We start from the raw sequence: 15618 nt of genomic DNA, 5'->3' as shown, positions 1-15618 counted from the left end.
TTCTATTTGTGTGATATTATTCAATTGGGAAATCAAAATTTTTTTTCAACAACAAACTTCTACTTAGAATTAGTGAAACTGTTTTTACATCTTTTTTCAGAGATCAAGGAAAGAATTACATTAATATGAACATACTCATCAGAGTACTCAGCAAACTCTATCACAGATTGTCTCTACAAATGTTTTTCTGACTAGACAATACTCTTTAATAGCTAGGCTCAGAGCTATCTTTCTCTTTCAGGACAGTGTCTGACACTCAGATGACACTCAATTGGTATTTGCTGGATGAGTAAATTTGGTAGAAATATTTGCTTTAGTGATGGCTATACATTTCTGAATCTCATAGTTTAGTTTCCTTGCAACATTTTGTAGCCTCTAGACAACCAAATCTAAAGGTAGTAAGGTTCCTCTAGCTATATACTGAAAAGGTCCTAGAGGCGCCTGGCTGGGTCAGTCAGTAGAGCACGTGACTGTTGATCTCAGGGTTGTGAATTCAAGCCCCATGCTGAATGTAGAGATTACTTAAAAATAAATCTTAAAAAAAAAAAAACACTTTAAAAAGGTCTTAGAATTTTCAGTAGTTATCTTGAACCTAAATTCTATAAATTATTTTCTTTGGTGTTTATATACTGCTTTGTCTCGAAGCGAAGATATAAAACAGAATTGATGTTTGAAAAAGAAATCAGTAAGACATTCAGAGCTGAGATACCAGAGGCCTAGACAGAGGGACTGGAAATCAAGGACATAGAGGAATTACTGGATCTGAGTGACAAAGAAAAAGAGAAAGTGATTGGGGAGCCTGTGTGGCTCATTTGGTTAAGCCTCTGATTCTTGATTTTGGCTCAGGTCATGATCTCAGGGTTGTGAGATTGAGCCCTCCATCAGGCTCTGTGCTAGGTGTGGAGCCTGCTTGGGATTTTCTCTCTCCCACTCCCTCTGCCAGTCCCTTTCTCTCTCTCACTATTGCTCACTCTCTCAAAAAAAAAAAAAAAAAAAAAAAGACAGAGAGAGAAAGCGACTGAACTTGGGAATTGATTTTCTATTCAAAAAGTGACCAAACAGTATCAAAGATTATCCTGAAGATGTGAAATTTAGAGAAAAGGAAGAAAATGGTATGCTTGTGGTAGTAAGATAGTTATACAGTAAAAAAAAACAAAAAAACAAAAAACCCTCAAAGGAGAAGCCATTAAGTTCTATAAATAATATACTGAATTTGAAGGGCACTATAGGACATGAATTAGAAATGCCATAGGAAAAGGATATAGAAAGATATATAAAAGAAAAAGCCTACATAAAAGGATATAAAATGGCTCTTAGATTTCCAGTCATGCATAATAAGAAAAATGGAAGTTAAAACTATTTCAGGATATCATTTTTCACCTTTCAGATATGCAAAAATACAAAAGTCTGAAAACAATGTGATGGCCAGGATGTGGGGAAAGCAGGCCCCTTCTTACATTGCTAGTAGAAATATAAACTGGCACAATTTGCTAATACCTGTCACAATTACAACTGTATATATGTTTTGTATGTTTTGATCTACTGTATAAATCTATCTTTATTAAACAAATTCTCCCAAAATTAGAAGCTTACAACAATGAAAGACTGACATCTGTCATGATTCTGAGGAGCTCTACTGACCCACTCCCTAGTGAAACTGGTGAACGTTATTTTAAAACAATCACTGAAGGGCAATTTGTCCTAAGGGCAAATGAAGAAATATCTTTTCAACAAAATCTACAAAAATCCAGTAAGAAAGGCAACCATTTATGGAAATTAAAAGGGAAAAAATTGGGAAACTTCCAAGTATGAGGAAATTAAACACACTCCTAAATAAAGAATGGGTCATAGAGGAAATCAACCAGAAAATACTTTTGAGATGAGTGAAAATGAAAACACAAAATATCAAAACATATGAGATGTAGCTAAAGCAGTGCTTAGAGGAAAATTTATGGCTCTAAATACCTACATTAAGGAAGAAAAAATGTCTGAAGTCAATAACCTAATGTTCCACCATTAGTGAAAAAATAAAAGCTAACTAAATCTAAAGCAAGCAAAAAGGAGGAATAATAGAGAATAGGGAAAATACTAATGAAACAGAGAATAGAAAAGCAATAGAAAAAATTAATGAAACGAAGACTGTTTTTTTTTAAAAGACTGATCAATAAAACTGACAAGGCTTGACCTAGATTGGCCACAATAAAGAGAAAAGTCACAAATTATTATGATCAGAAATTAAAAGAAAGAGGATATTACTACCAACCTAATAAAAATGAAAAGGATTATAAAGGAATGCTATAAAAAATTATATGCCAGCAAATTAGATAACCTAGAAAAAATTCCTAAAAAGACACAAATTACCAAAACTGATGCAAGAAAAAAGTAGAAAACCTGAACTAACCTATTCGATTAGCAATAAAAAAATTAACCACAAAGCCCAGGACTGGAGGGCTTATGGCTGAATTCTATCAAACATTTAAAGAACAACTAATACCAGTTCTTCAATAACTCTTCTGAAAAAATAAAAGGAAACACTTCCCAACCCATTTTATAAGGCCCATATTACCCTGATACAAAAAACAAAGACATCATAAGAAAAAAAAAAAAAACCCAGCAACTACAGACTAATACCTCTTATGAATACACAAAACTCCTCAACAAAATACTAAAAACCAAATCCAACAACATATCAAAAAAACTATACATCATAACCACCAAATGGAATTTATCCCAGGAATATAAAGTTAGTTTAACTTCTGAAAATCAATTAATGTCCTACCTTGTATCAATAGACTGTAAAACAAAAAATCACACAATCATCTCAGTATACACAGAAAGTACATCTGACAAAATCAAATAACCTTTCATAATAAAAACAAACTATGAATAGATGGGAACTTCCTAAACCTGCTAAAGGACATCTATGAAAACCCCAAAGATAACATTATACCTAATGGTGAAGGACTGGATGCTTTCTCCCTGTGATCAAGAATAAGACAAGGATTAAAAAAAAAAAAGACAAGGATGTTGGTTCTGGTCTCTTCTGTTCAACAATGTAATGGAGTTCTAGCCAGGGCAAGTAGGCAAGAGAAAGAAATAAAACACATCAAGGTTGAAAGGAAGAAGCAAAACTATCTCTATTCATAGATAATGTGATCTTACAGAAAATCCTAAAGAATCCACTAAAAAAGAATTAGAATAAATGAGTTCAGTACGCTTGCAGGTTATGAGATCAATATGCAGAAATCAATTGTAATCTACACAGTTACACTAACCAATCCGAAAATAAAGTTAAGAAAACAATTCCATCTAAAATAGAATCATTAATAATAAAATATTTAGAAATAAATTTATCCAAAACAGTACAAAATACAAACTCTGAAAACATTGTTGAAAGAAATTTTAAAAGACTAAATAACTGGAAAAACATCTCATGTTCATGATATAGAAAACTTAACACTGTTAAGACGGCAATATTCCCCAAACTGATCTACAGATTCAACACAATCCCTATCAAAATTCCAGATCACTTCTTTGTAGAAATTGATAAACTGACACTAAAATTCATTTGGAATTACATGGACCCAGAATAACCAAAACACTCTTAAAAACAAAGAACAAAGTAGCAGGACTCACTCCTAACTGATTTCAAACTTACTACAAAACCACAGTCCTCAGGACAGTTTTAACACTGGAACAAGAATGGACATACAGATCAATGGAATAGCACTGAGAATTCAGAAATAAACTCATGCATCTCTGGTCAACCTATTTTTAACAAATGCAAAGACCATCCAATGGGGGGAAAACAGTCTTTTCAACAGGTGCTGGACAACTGGCTATCCATATGCAAAAGAATGAAGTTGGGTCCTTAATTCACACCATTTACAAAACTTAATTCAAAATGGATCAAAGTCATAAACGCACTATTATCACTGTTTGTGAGGAAGGGAAAGGAACAGCTGGAGAAATAAAAGACATATAAAATCACAACTTTTAACTCCTAATGAGATAATAAATTCAGATAATCAATGTATACTAAAATTAAGTGAAACGTTGATGGAGGAGTGAACACTAGCAAGGCACCAATACATTATTACATTTACTTTCTAGATTACCTGTTGGCCCTAAGGTAAAAATACAGCTTTATAATGAAGGGATCAGACTGTCATTACCTTAATGCACTGAATAAAATTATCATTACTGAAAGTAGCACAATCAGACAATATGTGCTTTCATTTGAGATATGCTATGGAACAATCTATGAAATATTTGTGCCAAAAAAGTTGAATCTGAATATAATCAAGCTTTAGTTTATAATAATTAAAGAGTAAAAGTTAAAGTGACAAAACAAGGAAGCAATCAAGTGAATCCAGAATACAAGACCTTCTAAAGGACAACTAATAACCATGTTGGTTTAACAAGATGATGCCATTAAATAGAAGAATACAGAATGTTCTAGACTAAAGAGACATAATCCATTGATCAAAGTTACCACAAAAAGATCTCGATAAGACACTATGTGCTTTCTGATATGACGTGATAAGAATTATATAATTATACCTAAGAAGATTTTTGCCAAAACAGGAGATCTGAATAAGCCTTTAGGTCTAATGACAAGTTTATGGTAACTATAGGATACAGAATATTATAATCAGGAAAATCCAAAATGTGAGAAACTCTACAGGATAAATGAACCAATTTATTTTATTTTATTTTTTAAGTTTCAAAGAGAGGGGCGCCTGGGTGGCTCAGTTGCTTAAGCATCTGACTCTTGATTTCAGCTTAGGTCATGATCTCAGGATCGTGGGGTCAAGTCCCCCATTGGGCTCTGCACTCCTTGCTCAGTGGGGAGCCTGCTTAAGATTCACTGTCTCCCTTTGCCCCTCCCCCCACTCAAATAAATAAATCTTTTAAAAAATAAATAAATAAAGTTGCAAAGAGAAAAAAGAGAAGGATAAGGAACCTATATATTCAGTGGGTAGACTTTGTTTGGGTCCTCATAGGAACAAACCAAATTTTTTTTTTTGAGGGAGAGAGAAACAGCATGAGCATTGGTGGGGGGCCAAAGAGAGAGAGAGAGAGAATCTCAAGCAGGCTCCACACTCAGCACCCCAGAACAAACCAACTTTTTAAAGAAGTATGAGAGTAGGGGCGCCTGGGTGGCTCAGTCAGTTAAGTGTCTGACTCTTGATTTCGGCTTCCTTGAGATTCTCTCTCTCTCCCTCTATCTCTGCCCCTCCACCCCTGCTCGTGCTCTCCCTCGCATGCTCTCCCTCAAAAAAAAAAAAAGGGGAGCGCCTGGGTGGCTCAGTTGGTTAAGCGACTGCCTTCGGCTCAGGTCATGATCCTGGAGTCCCGGGATCGAGTCCCGCATCGGGCTCCCTGCTCAGCAGGGAGTCTGCTTCTCCCTCTGACCTTCCTCCTTCTCATTCTCTCTCTCTCAAATAAATAAATAAAATCTTTTAAAAAAAAAAAAAAAGAAGTATGAGGCTATTGGAGAAATCTGAAAATTGACTGGATATTTGACTGTATTCAGGAATAATTATAGGACTCCTAACTATGACCCCATGGTTTTATTAAAAAGAGCCCATTATCTTTTAGAGATAGAGTCAATCCTCATTCAAGGACTCAGAATTTGTGAATTTGCTTATTCACTAAAATTCATTTATAAGCCTACAATTAATACCCATGGCATTTTTCAGTCATTTGCATCCCAACGTGGCAAAAAATTTGAGTCACCCAAACCACATGTTGCCAGCGGAGGTTAAACAAAGGGATGTTCTGTTTCAGTTTTCATACCATAGATAAGTTCTTCTCATGGTCTATTTAGTGCCATATTTTTCACAATTTTGCACTTTTTGTTGATGATTTCACTGTTAATGATCACAAGCACAGTGCTGAAGTGCTATCTAGTGCTCCTAAGTGCAAGAAAACTGTGATGTGCCTTTTGAAGTAGAGGGTGTATTAGACAACTTTTGTTCAGGCGTGAGTTATAGGGTATCATGAGTTCAACTGTAATGAATCAAAAATACATATTAAATAAGATGTCTTTAAAGAGAAGCATACATAAAACAATGTTATATGTTGACCAGCTGACAAAAAGTTGTGCCAAAGGCTCATAGGAACCTAAACCTTTACTTCCCCACAAGCAGTGGTCGTGTTGGGTAATTCAATGTTTGCAAAGACTTTATAGAACATAACTGCTGTGAATAACAAGAACTGACTATAAACACTTATGTAATTGTGGATGATGTCTGGGATTTGCTTCAAAATAATCCATTACTGGTAGAGGGAGCAGAGAAGGAAGTAGAAGTTTACTGATAAAATAAAGTTGGTCATGTGTTGATAATTGTTTAAGGTGGGTGATGAGTAAACATGGGAGTTCATTAATATATTATCTCTGCCTTTGTATCTAATTGAAATATTCCATAATAAAAAGTAAAACAGGGGCGCCTGGGTGGCTCAGTCGTTAAGCGGCTGCCTTTGGCTCAGGTCATGATCCCAGGATCCTGGGATCGAGCCCCGCATCGGGCTCCCTGCTCAGCGGGAAGCCTGCTTCTCCCTCTCCCACTCCCCCTGCTTGTGTTCTGTCTCTCGCTGTGTCTCTCTCTATCAAATAAATAAAATCTTTTAAAAATAAATAAATAAAAAGTAAAACACATACACACAAATATATGTACCAGCATACCTCGTTTTACTGTGCTTTGCTATATCATGCTTTGCAGATACCAAGTTTTTCACAAACAATCCTGTGTCAAGTAAGTCTACTGGTACCATTTTTCCAACAGCATCTGCTCACTTCATGTCTTGTAATTGTTTTAGGGCACCATGGACCACATGCATATATGACGGCAAACTTAACTGATAAACAGGTGTGCTCTGACTGCCCCCCTGACTGGCCATCCCCCATCTCTTTCCCTCTCCTCAGGCCTCCCTATTCCCTGAAACACAACAATATTGAAATTAGGCCAATTAATAACCCTACAGAGGCCGCTAGTGTCCAACTGAAAGGAAGAGTTGCGCATCTCTCTTGAAATCAAAAGCCAGAAATAATTAAGCTTAGTTAAAAAGGCATGTCAAAAGCCAAGATAGGCCAAAAGCTAGGCCTCCTGCACCAAACAGTTAGCCAAGTTGTGAATGCAAAGGGGAAGTTCTTGAGGGAATTAAAGTTTCTACTCCAGTGAACACATAAGTGATAAGAAAGCTAAACAACCTTACTGCTGATATGGAGAAAGTTTTAGTGGTCTGGACAGAAGATCAAACCAGCTACAACCTTCCCTTAAGCCAAAGCCTAATCCAGAGCAAGGCCCTAACTCTCTTCAATTCTGTGAAGCTGAGAGAAGTGAAGAAGCTACCAAAGAAAAATCTGAAGCTGGCAGAGGTTGGTTCATGAAGTTGAAGGAAAGAAATCATCGCCATGACATAAAAGTGCAAGGTGAAACAGCAGGGGCTAATGGACAAGCTACACCAAGTTATCCAGAAGATCTAGCTAAGAGAATGAATAAAGGTGGCTACACTAAAGGACAGATCTTCAATATAGATGAAACAGCCTTCTATTGGAAGAAGATGCAATCCAGGAGTTCCATAGCTAGAGAGAAGTCAATGCCTGGCTTCAAAACTTCAAAGGACAGGCTGACTCTATTGTTAGGGGTTAATGCATCTGGTGACTTTAAGTTGAAGCCAATGCTCATTTACCATTTTTGAAAACCGTAGGGCCATTAAGAATTACACTAAATCTACTTTGCCTATGCTCAACAAATGGAACAACAAAGTATGGATGACAGTACATCTCTTTACAACATGGTTTACCAAATATTTTAAGCCCACTATTGAGAACTACTGCTCAGAAAAAAAAATTTAAAAAAAGATTCCTTTCAAAATGTTACTGCTCACTGACGATCTCTGGTCACCCAAGAGCTTGGATGGATAATGCTTTAATGCCTGCCAACACAACATCCATTTTGAAGCCCATGGATCAAGGAGTCATTTCAACTCTCAAGTCTTATAATTTAAGAAATAGACTTTGTAAGGCTATAGCTGCCATAGATTATGATTTTTCTGATGGATCTGGGCAAAGTCAATTGAAAAGCTTCTGGAAAGGATTCACCATTCTAGATGCCATTAAGAACAGTCATGATTCATGGAAAGAGGTCAGAATATCAACATTACCAAGAGGTTGGAGGAAGTTGATTCCAACCCTCATGGATGACTTTGAGGGATTCAAGACTTTGGTGGAAGAAGTAATTGCAGGTGTGGGGGAAACAGCAAGAGAACTAGAATTAGAAGCCGAGTCTGAAGATGTGATTGAACTGCTGCAATCTCATTATAAAGCTTTAACAGATTATGAGTTGCTTCTTATGGATGAACAAAGAAAGTGGTTTCTTGAGAGGTTTCCTGGTGAAGATGCCATAAGATTGCTGAAATGACAACAAAGGATTTGGAAACTTTCAGTTTGAAAGAATTAACTCCAATTTTGAAAGAAATTCTACTGCGGGTAAAATGATATCAAACAGCATCACATACTATAGAGAAATCTTTCAGGAAAGGAAGAGTCAATTGATGCAGCAAACTTCATTTTTCTCTTACTTTAAGAAATGGCCAAAGCCACCACAACCTTCAGCAACTACCATCCTGATCAGTCAGCAGCCATCAACAACAAAGCAAGACCCTCCAGCAGTAAAAAGATTACAACTCACTGAAAGCTCAGATGATGATTAGCATTTTTTTAGCAATAAAATTTTTCTTTGGGGGGGGAACCGACATAGTACTTTTTAATTAAGGTATGTACATTGTTTTTTAGACATAATGCTACTGCACACTAATAGACTACAGTACAGTGTAAACATAATTTTTATAGGCACTGGAAAACCAAAATTCTGGGGCACCTGGGTGGCTCAGTCGGTTAAGTGTTTGCCTTTGGCTCAGGTCACAATCCCAGGGTCCTGGGATCAAGGACTGACTCTGGGTAGTCTGCTTCTCCCTCTCCCTCTGCCCCTCCCCCTGCCACTTGTGATCTCTCGCTCTCTCAAATAAATAAAAAAAAAAATCTTAAAAAAAAAGAAAACCAAAAATCTCATTTGAGTTGCTTTATTGCAATATTTATTTTATTTTGGTCTGGAACCAAACCTACGACATCTCCAAGGTATGTCTATATACAGACACCCAGCCAAAAAACTTAGCAGAAATTATAACACAGTGCCAAAAAGTGAGAAAAAAAAAAACAGATAAGCATTTTTCCAAAAGGGTACTAATGGCACTTGGAGCAGTATAGTTCTTTAATTAAGCAGGATTAACCTACTCATTTCAGTATGTTCTGCCACCCCAGCCTGCACCATGATAGTAGCTCACTGCTTGACACTAACGATGCAAGCAAAGCTTTATCCACAAGGCCATTCATCACAGCATCATTATACAATTTTTTAAATGAAATAATCTTAATGTATAAAAACAAACTACTGATTAAATGTAAATATAATGTATCAAAATAATAGAATACACTGCAACCACTAAAAATGATACTGTACTTCCTCTGAAGATGATTAACTTGATGAAGATGATACTGACATCCATAAATTACATTGCCTTGAATAAATCCCTGTCAGCATGGAAAATAAGAAAGGGGCCAAAATGGACCATAAATATGAGAAACATCTTAAAGACAGAAAGATGTGCTCACAAACCCAGAGGAGAAAAATCATAATTCAAAACCCAAACGGTGCCTACAGTGGAAGAGGAAGTTGCTTTTTCTCAAAAAGTCCCAGAGAAAGGCTTTAAGTACCAATTGGTAAACACAGAGAACAGAAGGCAAAAGGAATCAAGAAAACTAATAAAGGAACCACTTACCAAAAAGCTGAGTTTCTCACTCACCTGCAGCATTTGCCTACAGCAAATGGCCAAAGACTCCTTTCCTCATTCAAAAGGAAGTCTTAAATCTTCAGTTTGAAAGGGCCCACCAAAAGCTAAGAAGGCTGGATTTTTTAAAACCTAAATTAATCAATGATACTAAAATGTTACAATATTACACATAAAGAGAAAATCCAAAAGTTTAAGCAAGCTACCTAGAAAGAAATAAGAATCATACTTGCACTGGGATCACACAGGTACTTGGCAGCACCTCTGTATGCTAAAAGAAGACACTAGACCTATACTTTCAAAAATCTGAAGGAAATTACGTTGACATAAAATTTCATATTGGAAGCCTGGGTGGCTCAGTTGGTTGCGCATCTGCCTTCGGCTCAGGTCATGATCCCAGGGTCCTGGGATTGAGTCCTGTGTCAGGCTCCCTGCTGAGGAGGAAGCCTGCTTCTCCCTCTCCCTCTGCCTGCTGCTTCCCCTGCTCATGCTCTCTTTCTCTCAGATAAACAAATAAAATCTTAAAAGAAAAATCTTTAAAAATTAAATAAAATAAAATTTCATATTCAGCTAAATTATCAGTCAAGCATAAGGACAAATGAAAGACATTTTCAGGCACGTAAGGAGTCAGAAATTGGAATCTTGTGCATCCTTTCTGAGAAATAATTTTGAAAATATAACCCAACAAAAAAGAAAAAGAAAGATGTGGGAACCCAGCAACTATGGAACTAGTCTAAGAGTACAATGAAAAGAAATTCTAGGATAACTACAAATAGGTTTAGAAAGCAATTGGGCCAAATTCATACCAGAAGCCAACAGGGCTCAAGGAAGAATGTCTTCAGTCACTATACAAACACAGACATTCTTATAAGAAAAAGCAAAAAAGAAGGGCAATTAGAAATTCCAAAGGGAAATAATGTTGTCCAGGAAGACCAAGGTATAGATATTAAACAGACTTAAATGTAGCATTATTTGGGTAACTAACTAATGGACTACACAGAAAGACAGTGTATTTGACTTTGATATTGAGAATATTCTTTTTTGAAAGACAAAGATTGAATGGTATACCATTCTGCCCTTTTAACAGGTTGAAACATACTAAACAGTTCTCTAGGAAATAATGTTCACATAATTATAAAACTATAAATGCCACTTAAACAGGTTTCCAATTTCAAAAGTCAGTTCAAATTCCAAAGTCTCTCATAGTATGACATATGGACAACATCAGAATTATCTGGAAAGCTTATTTTAAAAAGACTTCTGGACCGCATCCCTAGAGATTCAGTTGATCAGGGGAAAGTCCCAGAGATCTGCCTTTTAACAAATTGGCCAGGGATATCTTTTGCACACTAAAATTTTGAGAATCATAGCTGTAAAGCAATAATCTCCCAAATTTTCCATTACATACCTTACTAGCAGAAGGCTTTTGAGTATCCATCCCCAAATATATGTGTACTTATTTACAAATTATATATATTTACTTTTATATGTATATTATGTATACTGAAAAATAGAAATCTCAAAGGATAAGACAATTGACCCAATAATATTTTAATATTTGTCTTGACCAAGAAGAAAGTGAAAATTAAAGATAGTTTTAGTGAGTTTTAAAAAAATACCAAATTAGTCAAAACCACAAGGAGATACCACCTCACACCATTCAGAATGGCTAAAATTAACAAATCAGGAAATGACAGATGTTGGCGAGGATGCAGAGAAAGGGGAACCCTCTTACAGTGTGGGTGGGAATGCAAGCTGGTGCAGCCACTCTGGAAAAAGTATGGAGGTTCCTCAAAAAGTTGAAAATAGAGCTACCCTATGACCCAGCAATTATAGTATTAGATATTTGCCCCAAAGATACAAATGTAGTGATCCTAAGGGGCACCTGCATCCCAATGTTTATAGCAGCAATGTCCACAATAGCCAAACTATAGAAAGAGCCCAGATGTCCATCGACAGATGAACAGATAAAGAAGATGTGGTATATATAAATAAAATACTACTCAGCCCTCAAAAAGAATGAAATCTTGCCATTTACAACGACATGGATGGAACTAGAAGGTTATTATTCTAAGCGAAATAAGTCAATGAGAGAAAGGCAATTATCATATGATCTCACTCATATGTATAATTTAAGAAACAAAACAGGGGATCATAGGGGAAGAGAGGAAAAAATAAAACAAGATGAAACCAGACAGGGAGACAAACCATAAGAGACTCTTAATCATAGGAAATAAACTGAGGGCTGCTAGAGGGGAGAGGGGTGTAGGGATGGGGTAACTGGACATTAAGGAGGGCATGTGATGTAATGAGCACTGGGTATTATATAAGACTGATGAAGCACTGACCTCTACCTCTGAAACCAACAATACATTATATGTTAATTGACTTTAAATTTAAAAAAATAAATAAAAATACCAAATTAGAAAATTGGAAAATATATACAAATAAAATGAGGAGTATAACGAAAGAATCACAGAAATGACTACTGAGGGCACCTGGGTGGCTCAGTCGTTAGGCGTCTGCCTTCGGCTCAGGTCATGATCCCAGGGTCCTGGGATCAAGCCCTGCATTGGGCTCCCTGCTCAGCAGGAAGCCTGTTTCTCCCTCTCCCTCTACCCCTCCCCCCTGCTTGTGTTCCCTCTCTCGCTGTGTCTCTCTCTGTCAAATAAATAAATAAAATCTTAAAAAAAAAAAAGAAATGACTACTGAAATCCCAAGAATATATCTTCTAGAAGGCTTATTCAGCTAGAAAACAGAATGGGATTGAGAGTGATCACATTTCATCTCAAGGATGACTAAGTAACAAGGGTACTGCAACAAAAGGCTAATTCTGATTATCAAAAGGGAAAAACTGATTGATGAGCTGGACATATAAGCAACATGAAGAGAAAGTGATTACACTATTTTAAGAGTTCACAATAACCAAGGATGGTAAAACTATACATAGGTATGTATCACAGATTTTAAAAAGTTAATTCCAGAGAACACTGGAATGATCTTAGGGCTAGACACACCAAAGGTAAATAAAGTTCAAGTTATCAAAAAATGATATTCAGATTATATAATCATGATTCCAATAAAGAAAAAGAAAAAGGCATCCATATGCTTAGCTTTTCACTTAGGCAAAGTACTGAAATCCATTTACCCGGAAACCAAGTGTTTTAATTGCTATGCTAAGCATCATGGAACTACTGTATACCAAATGTTTGGTAAAGAGTACCCAGCATCACTCCACTGTTTCTAATGACCAAGAAGAGGGCCAATAATCTAACAGTTAAATGAATGGGCATTCCCTACAGTGTAATACAGACTGCTAAGTGAAATCCCTCAGTCTATTCCAGAACACTTACTCTATTCTGGCAAGGTCATCTCAGGCTTTGAAGTACACACTGCAGCTACATCAGGGGAAAAGTGAGCCATGTCTAGAAAGGATCATGTCTAGAAAGTTGTCAACAGATGCAGTTTCAGAGTAAAAAGCCAAATAACAGCTACTTCTCCAATTTTTAAAGTTGAGCTGGAATAGCCCAACACAAACATATACACAGACACACAGACACACACAGACAACACACAGAGATACACACAGTGTACGAGTCATAGTTTTATCTCTAACCTGCCAACTTCCCAAATATGTCAGAATACGAGCAGGAGATATGGCCTATTTGTATCTGGTGAATTGGCCCCCCCTGAAATAAGTCCAATAATTATAACATCATGCTCCCCATTCATTTGGAAATCAAATCTCTTTGGGACTTAATGCCAAGTTTTAACTTTAATAATAAGGCAAAACAAATTCAACAAGCCCAATCCTCATGGAAAAATAACTTGGGAGCTCACCTTTCCACAATCAAACTGACTGCTTGTGCGAGATCTGGGTTTGTCACCTGGAGACGTTTCCACAGAGACCATACAAATTCTTTATCAGCCTTAAAGAAACAGAAGACATTTTTAATGCACTGCTTTGTAGCTAAATCAGAGAAGACACTACATTAAATTAAAAAAATGAAAAAACAATTACTTGATCTCTAGTTCTGTAACTCTAAAATAGAGTCTTGCAAAGTATAACAAGAAAGCTTTATTTTAAAAAGTTCTTACACTGCTACTCCACATTCACTTTTACTATTTCTACCACCCACACTTTAGGGTTGTAAGTAAATGTTGGAATGCTGAATATCATAGTTAAATTTGGCTCTAAAAGAGAATTGTTCTCTATTTATTGCTCCAGTTTTCAACTCCCCTTTTCAGCAAAATTCCTTGGAAGAGTTGCCTATAATGGTCTCCACTTCCTCACTTCCATTCACTCTATTACATCCTCCAGTCAGATGTCCCTCCCCACTATGATGCTAAATTCCTTTTTCAAGGTCCTCTATGTAGCCAAATCCCATAGACAATGGGCAGTTTTAAATGTATTATTTGTTTCAGGGGTACAGGTCTGTGATTCGTCAGTCTTACACAATTCATAGCACTCACCATAGTACTTACCCTCCCCAATGTCCATCACCCAGCCATCCCATCCGCCTACCCCCCTCCACTCCAGCAACCCTCAGTTTCTTTCCTGAGATTAAGAGTCTCTTATGGTTTGTCTCCCTCTCTGGTTTCATCTTGTTTCATTTTTCTGGGCAGTTTTAGTCTTAAGTCAGTTGTTATGACAACTGTGGTTGAGAGTTAGGAGTCACTTTGGGGGAAGTTTTTAAAAATAGTGATGATCTAGAGATTCTGATTTAATTGGTTTCAGGTAAGGTTCAAGCACCAGTATTTTTTTAAAGTTCCTCAGGTGATTCTGTGCACTCAAGGTTGAGAACCATTGCTCTAGGGGACTCATTCAGTCCCACAGTTTTATGTGTCAACGGTACACTGAGGACTTCCAACATTTCCATCCTAAGTGGTTTTCTCCACCCCTAGGTGCAAATTCCAATCTCCAACTGCCTACTCAATAATTCCACTTGAATACTTAATAGATATCTCAAATTTAACTTATCCAAAAAAATTCTTGATTTCCTACTCTTTCACAAACCTACTCCTCTCTGCAGCTCAGAAAATGACACCACCATCTAGTCATCTGTTCAAAGGCCTAACACCTACAAGTCAATTCTGTTGTTTTCCTCATACTTCATATCCAATCAGTAAATCCTATTGTTTTTACCTACAACATATATCCCATTCTAACCACTTCTCACCACCTCCACCACCATCTTCCTAGTTCAAACCAACCTCATCTCTTGCCTAGCCATCCATGATGATCCCCTGGCCTCCTTATAGCTCAAAACCCTCCAATGGATTCCCATCAGATTAGGAAAATAATCCAAATTCTGTAACAAGGCTACAAGACCCCACATTATCTGACCCCATACACACCTCTCCAACCTCATCTATCACTCTCTCCATTCATTATACACACTGGTTTTCTTGTTCTGCTTGTACCAGGGCCTTTGCACATGTACCATCCACCAGATTTTCATGTAGATTATTTCCTCACTTCATTCAGGTCTTTGCTTAAATGTCACCTCAAGAGAAATCTTCCCTACTATATAGTCACCCAAACTCATAAGTCTCTGATAACCCTTTACCCTGTTTAATTTGTTTTTTCACAGCACATTTCATAATACTATATTTGGTTGGTTGGTTTTACTTGTGTGACAGATATTTCTATTTGTGTCTGTGTCCATCATCCATTCTCTCCTATTAGTAATAGAAACCATTTGGCTCTTTGCTGTCCAATTAAAAGCCTGGCCCCTCTTACCTATGGATGTGACTAAGTTC

General features: G+C 36.7%; 1 protein-coding gene across 7 annotated transcripts in view; it reads right to left on the bottom strand.

The window, feature by feature from the left end:
* The window catches only part of CNTLN (centlein), a 300088-nt gene that overhangs the window by 279719 nt on the left and 4751 nt on the right, over positions 1–15618 (bottom strand). For all 7 annotated transcript variants that reach the window (XM_064579709.1, XM_064579711.1, XM_064579710.1 and 4 more), the window contains exon 2: positions 13696–13784. In XM_064579709.1, coding sequence (XP_064435779.1) covers positions 13696–13784 — 89 coding nt within the window. The remainder of the gene's footprint in view (positions 1–13695; positions 13785–15618) is intronic.

Source organism: Mirounga angustirostris, unplaced genomic scaffold (genome assembly GCF_029215605.1).
Source record: "Mirounga angustirostris isolate CCGP_5_RB_7025 unplaced genomic scaffold, mMirAng1.0.hap1 SCAF_15, whole genome shotgun sequence".
Lineage (NCBI taxonomy): Eukaryota > Metazoa > Chordata > Mammalia > Carnivora > Phocidae > Mirounga > Mirounga angustirostris.
Note: the sequence above shows the minus strand (reverse complement) of the source record. Positions and strands in the feature narration are given on the sequence as shown.